Genomic DNA, 6,584 nt, shown 5'->3' on the forward strand with positions numbered 1-6,584 from the left:
AAATGTAAGATTTTTTATAGTGAGAATGGACAACAATCACCAGTATACTACGTGAGTAAGAGGTTACACGATGTTGAGACTCATTACACCGATATGGAAAAATTGGTTTATGTATTAGTCCTTGCATCACAAAAGTTGCGCCCGTATTTTCAGGCTCACGGAATTGAAGTCCGCACATCATATGCACTACGATAAATCCTTCACAAACCCGGGTCATTAGGGAGGATGTTGAAATGGGTTGTGCAATTGGGGAAATTTGATTTGGAATACATGCGACGTACAGCGATCAGAGGACAAGTCTTAGCAAATTTCCTTTTGGAATTTGACTCTGAAATTGATAATAGAACCCTGGTAGCTTTACAACTGCCTTGTTCTGAAGGAAATTTTGACCCATCACCGGGAGAAGAACTTTCGGCTTTCTTGGTAGATTTTGCATATGGATGGGCAGTTAATAATGAAGGCCAAGTGCGGGTATAGTACTTGTATCTCCATAGAAGCATCATTTAATGAGTGCAATTCATTTCAGATTCCGTGCAACAAACAACAATGCGCAGTATGAAGCTTTGATCAATGGCTTGAAGATTGCTTTAGAGATGGGCGTTATGAATTTGATCGGCAAGAGTGACTCAGAGTTGGTTGTAAACAAAGTGAATGGGGGATTTCAGGCTTGAGGACCCCGAACATAATTTTATTTGAGGTGTGCGCAACGATTTCTTAGAAAATTCAAGGAAATAAGGCTGGATGATTCTCCTGAGGAAACATGGATGTCAACAATTTTAGCTTATATTAATAAGGGAACATTCCCTAAAGAGAAGTTAAGGCTAAGAGACTTCGATACCAGACTGCAAGGTATGTGGTGCATGATGAGATATTATACAAAAGGGTTTTTAATCAGATGTTGATCGAATGTGTTAAAGAGAAAGAGGGAAATTACATTTTAAGATAACTACATGAAGGAATCAATGCCAATCACTCGAGGGGTAACTCGTTGACAATTAAAATACTATACCAAGGTTACTATTGGCCTATAATGAAATAGGATGATGCAAACTTTTCTAGAGCATGCGATTGATGTCAACGCTTTGCGAATTACTCATCTATGCCTGCAACACTCTTGATATCTATGATGAGCTCGTGGTTGTTCACAATGTGGGGGATTTATCTCATTGAAGAACTTCCAAAAACTAAAGGGAATGTCAAGTATGCGGTGGTCGAGATTTCTTAGCTGTGTCTTTAATTCCATTGTGTCCAGATTTGGGATCCCATAAGCTTGTTTCCGATAATGGGAAACCATTTTATAGCAAAGAGTTATGAAAGTTGTGTGAAGATTTGAAAAACCAGAAGGAATTTGTGGCAGTGTATCACCCGTAGAGTAATGGAAAAACTAAGGCAGTTAATAAGATTATAAACCATACTTTCAAGACCAACTTTCAACACGACTTCAAGATCTATAACTGGAGAGTCTCCCTTTATGCTTAATTATGGATATGAGGCTATGGTTCCTGTGAAAGTCGACTTAGGATTGCTTCGCATGGATTATTATGCAGAAGGAGATGCAAAGTTCAATCAAAGGCTTCACTTGGATCTGTTGGAGGAAGCAAGGGAAAACTCTCAGCTGAAACTTGCGGTGTACCAACAACGTGCAACAAGGTATTACAACAAGAAGGTAAAGGGACAACAGCTGAAAGTTAGAGATATGGTGCTCAGGAAAGTGATATCAAACACAAAAAATCCTCATCATGGAGTTTTTGGATCCAATTGGGAAGGACCATACAAGATTAAAGTAATATTGTGGAAAGGAACTTATCATCTTGAAGACATGGAAGGGAAGTTTGTTCCGCGAGTATGGAATGAGGAACACCTCTGAAAGTATAAGCACTAATGCGTGACTATGGCCCTTTACCTATTATTATTCATATTTTCAGTTGATTTAAGTAGGACTATGCCTGAATTGTATACTAGAAGCAATAAAATTCCTCCGAGCCTAGGGGTTAGTGCATGTGCTACTTTACCTTAGAACTAGTTGATGGATCATATTTCCGAATAAATTCTCCACAGAGCATAGTAGCCATGGGACCGGTATAATTTCAACACTGGAGCGCAATATTTATATACACTTTGAAAATTTTCACACTTTTTAGTGATTGTTATTTGTTTAATCTTCTTTACTCCTACATGAGCATCATATGTAGTGGAGAATTTTCAAAAGATGCATTCTAAGTGATAACTACAAAAGGCTGGACATTATCTCCGAGTGATAAGACATATATAACTCATGGAGTGCCCTCATAAGGGAAGGCGTACCCTCAATTATATTAATTGAGGAAAACTATAGGTTTCATTTGGATATTTTAACTTGTTTCCAAATACGATGACGCGTCCTTATAAGCAGACGCGCCCTCCTAGTGTTAACTTTGATATTTGAAGGTAGACACGTCCTTCAAGAGAAACGCACCCTCATGGGATTAAAACTACATTAAACAAAGTATTGGTAACGTAAAAATTACAAACAGGGACATTAAAGAGAACAAGGAGTAATATGAGTAACGTTTTGAATTCCATACATAAGGTAGACGTGCCCTAGTATGAGAACGCATCCTAACGGTATCAGAGGTGCATATATAGTTTATTAATGATTTTCATAATATTGTCAAACGATGCACTATACAGAGTAATGACATGTCCTCTAGAATACATCCAGTAACAATAAGTAAAAGAGACTAAAAATTATGTCTAATTGATGAATTACTATTATAAGAGTTAATATATGGAGCGTGCTAAATGAGTAGATGCGTCCTCAAGATATGCTGGCTGAAGGAAAATTCAAGAACTTCGAAAATATATAAATTATTATCTGCAGTTAAAATGAGTTAGACACGCCCAAGAAGGATGACGTGTCCTTATAGTACATATGTTGATGGCAATATGTAACACTTGTGACGACAAGTCATAAATCATTATATGCAATAAAATTGAGGTATATGCACCCCGAGAGGAGGGCGTGCCCCATAATACTACAATCAGATTTGGACATTTTAAGTACACCCGTTAAACACGGTATACATATATTCTTAAGTAATAATCCATATTGGATAAAACAATGCATAAACATAAATAAAGGAAATAACATGAGTTATTTCATGTCATTGATCCACGAGTAAATGAAGACATGCCCTAGGTTAAAGGCACGCCTCACTCTATGATGTGTACTCATACATGAATATAATAACAAAAGATATGAAAAATAAAAACCTATACATGGAAATAAATTGAAGGCACAAGACCTTGTAAAGTTAATTCATAACATCAATGAAACCATAGTTTACAATTTGCAAGGCTTAAAGGGACCCACACCCATAATTATTCAAAATATTGAGGGATTTAAGATGAAGACACGTCCTAAGTTGGGGGCGTAACCTGGCTCTTGCCTTGGATGCCATCTTTTGGAGGAGATAGATGGGATTAAGTTTAGAGTGGTGAATGAGGTGGAGAGGCATCATCCTCCTCTTCAGCTTCCTCTACACCGAGAATAATCCTCTTATTTTTTATGGAATCAGCAGCTCTCACTCTTAAATCACCTACATTTTTTCTAGGTTTCCTCATTAAACTTAGAGAAAGTATATTCTGGATCATTTACAATGAAACCAGAACACCACTCCTCAAATCCAACTATAAATCCAGCCTCCCTTACTAGGTTCTTCTCTGCTTTTCAACCATGCGGCCTGACATCATTAAGCACATCCAAGTCCATCTGTACGGTGGAGTTCAAAGTAACAACCTGATCAATAGCTTTTTTCATGGCTGTTACGTGCCCTTCAAGACGCGCCTTCTCTGCTGCAAGCCAAGAATCTCTCCATCATTCTCCTTAGCGAGAATGGAGATATGTTTTTATAGAGATTTAATCTTGTCTTCATCTTGACTTTTGCAATTCTCAGCAACATCAAGACATGCCCTGAATCTAGTAGCCATATTTGCATTTTGTTTTCTGTGAAAGTGAAGTTCATCCGCAGATTTCATCATGTCCTTCTATGTTTGCTGTTTAGCCCTGAAACTTCAGTCTTTCTCCTCCTCCTTAGTGAAAAAGCCTGTAGAGGACATTCCCAGATGCCTCTGAACTAATGAGTGTTCGCCAGGGATGATCTTTTACCGCTTTGAGGGCGCGCCCTCATTGTCCGGGATATCCATCAACGTGGCGTTAATGATTTTTGGAGTTAAAGAAGGAAGAACACTGACGAGAAGGGTTCCTTTGTCTTGGGATCATTTTTTGTACCCACATGCTTGGTCCTGCCACCCTTTGGCCTTTTGGTGGCACCAATAGCAATGCCCTTTGGAAGGGAAATCATATCTGCAAAGTAAACATGGAAAAAGTGAGATCAGGACGTACCCTAGTGGAAGACGCGTTCAACCTATAAAAAAGGAACCCAATATAGTATATAAGTTACCTTGTTATAAATTAACTTTTCTGTTGATATCAATTTGAACTAATTCTGCAATGTTAAGCCCCTTAGCTTTTCAAAAGCGGTAGGGACGGGTTTCCCATTGTAAAATTCATGATATTTACAAGTGATACCCACTCTCTCGGAAAAAGCACCAACCCTTTGTAGGTTGGCCTCTGTAATCATATCCTTGAGGTAGAAATGCTTTCAACATATTTCAACACCTTTTCAGCTCTCTTCTTTCTTTTTCCTGTCTACTCCTTTTGAGTTCTTTTATCTGAATAAATAGAATGAAAATTACCAAAGGGAGGTAGGGCTTAAAAAAGGGAAAAGATAAGTGTCCTAGATACATGATGCGTCTTAGAGGAGTTACTTGGTTCTAATTAAAATGAACACGAGATTTATTTACATCATAGATGTAAAAGACTGGTTCCTTTCAATATCTCTCATGGATGACCTTGCCTTCATTAAATCACCTGTTGATAAGCCATTTATTGACAACCAGGAAATGATATCCAGGGATAGATTTTCTAATGCTAAAGAAAATATTGAATTCCTTCATGAGGGCGTGCCCAACTTAAGGTCATGAGACGTGATATATAAAGCCCATGCCAGTTTGTAGGAGTTTGAAGACAGTTGGATTGGGGCAACATCGTACCACCTTAAAATCTTCTTGATATATGGATGCAAGGGCTCGCCCACGCCAAGAGAAATAAGTTTTGGAGGGAGCACTATATTAGGGATCCTTAAGTTCTCCATGTTGAAGATGTATGGCCTCATCTTACGAAGAGGGCACGTTCAGATGCCCTCTATATCGTAATACTTCATATTCCACCCAATCTCCATATTTGTGGCAGTGGAGTTAAGGCCAACACAAGCGAGTTTGTTTTCCTTCTTTCTCGAAACATTCTTCTCTGCTTTGGAGAGGTTCTCAAGTTCTTCCCAATCAAAGTCTGGTTCCATATCAGCTGGCTCCCAAAGTTCAAATGGAGAATTAGATTTTTGGGGAGAGATGGGATATTTTCTAAGCTCAGGAGCTCTCCTCTCGAAGTCACCTTCACTATAAGGGGAAGACACGTCCTCTTGAATTGGAATATCATCATTCTTTAACGCGTGTTTAGAAGGGGACGTGTCCTTATCTATGACATTTTTATGATTCAGTGAAGGAGTTAGTTCTTGATCCGACACAACTATATGAGGTTGTGATTTACGAGAGGAATGAGCAATTTCATCATCAGTTTGGTCCTCAACAGCAGAAAAACATGCATCATGGGCGGTTCTCTCCGGCTTTAGTTTCTTTTTCTCAACCCTTATAATCAGAGGCACATCATTAACTTAGTCATTGATAGAGATAGTCATATCGAAATCTTTTGATTTAATTCCTTCAAAAGCTTAAGCTTCCGCCTCAAGGAAAGATGCAGTTTTATGATATTCAGGAAGTCTTGGAATGAAAGAGAGAGAAAAAAGGGAATTGAACCCAAGCCTCCCGCTAAAATCATCGAAGGGCTGAAAGGGAGAAGATGAAGACGCGCCCGCGCCTTCAAGCTGAAAATAAGAAAAGAAAATATTGAAGGCGCGTCTAAGATTTAAAGAAAAAATGAGTTTAAAAAGAGAGACGACACATCCGCATAAAAGACACGCCCAGATTAATACATTAAAATGATGAAGATTTCCAAATTGAAGACAAGTTCTAGACGTATATCGCACGTGGTTTATGGTAAATGGGAAAGCCTAACGAGAGACGATGTTCAAATAATAAGGGAGTTAACTAAAAAAGAATATGCAAGTGCAAAATATAACGCGTCCATGGTGGTAGACGCGTCCATGTTATATGGACCAACTAAGCTATGCGACTAACAAATCATAGGGCACATCCTAGGAGATAGACGCATCCACTTCGTCAACATTGCGCTGTACATGAACATGAATCGATTATATTGGATTTTAGTAAAATCATCTAAATCCTAGAAACATACGATTAAAAATCAAGAAAGCAATATATGGCGGTTTTACGGGATACTTACACCTATACATATGAATTTGAATGAAGAACAGTTAAGTAAAAATTAACGAATATGAACAGTTTTATGCATTTTTACGAATGGGTTACTTTATGAAATGAAGAAAAGAGGACGCATCCACGTACCT

At 38.3% G+C, this 6,584-nt stretch overlaps 1 protein-coding gene across 1 annotated transcript; it reads left to right on the top strand.

Annotated features, from left to right (window-relative positions):
• The first annotated feature begins 1,495 nt into the window (after positions 1-1,495).
• LOC141718360 (uncharacterized) lies at positions 1,496-1,867 on the top strand. Its single transcript, XM_074520743.1, has one exon. The coding sequence runs from the start codon at positions 1,496-1,498 to the stop codon at positions 1,865-1,867; it is 372 nt and encodes a 123-aa protein (XP_074376844.1).
• Positions 1,868-6,584: the final 4,717 nt, after the last annotated feature.

Source organism: Apium graveolens, chromosome 4 (assembly GCF_009905375.1).
Source record: "Apium graveolens cultivar Ventura chromosome 4, ASM990537v1, whole genome shotgun sequence".
Taxonomy (NCBI): Eukaryota; Viridiplantae; Streptophyta; class Magnoliopsida; order Apiales; family Apiaceae; genus Apium; species Apium graveolens.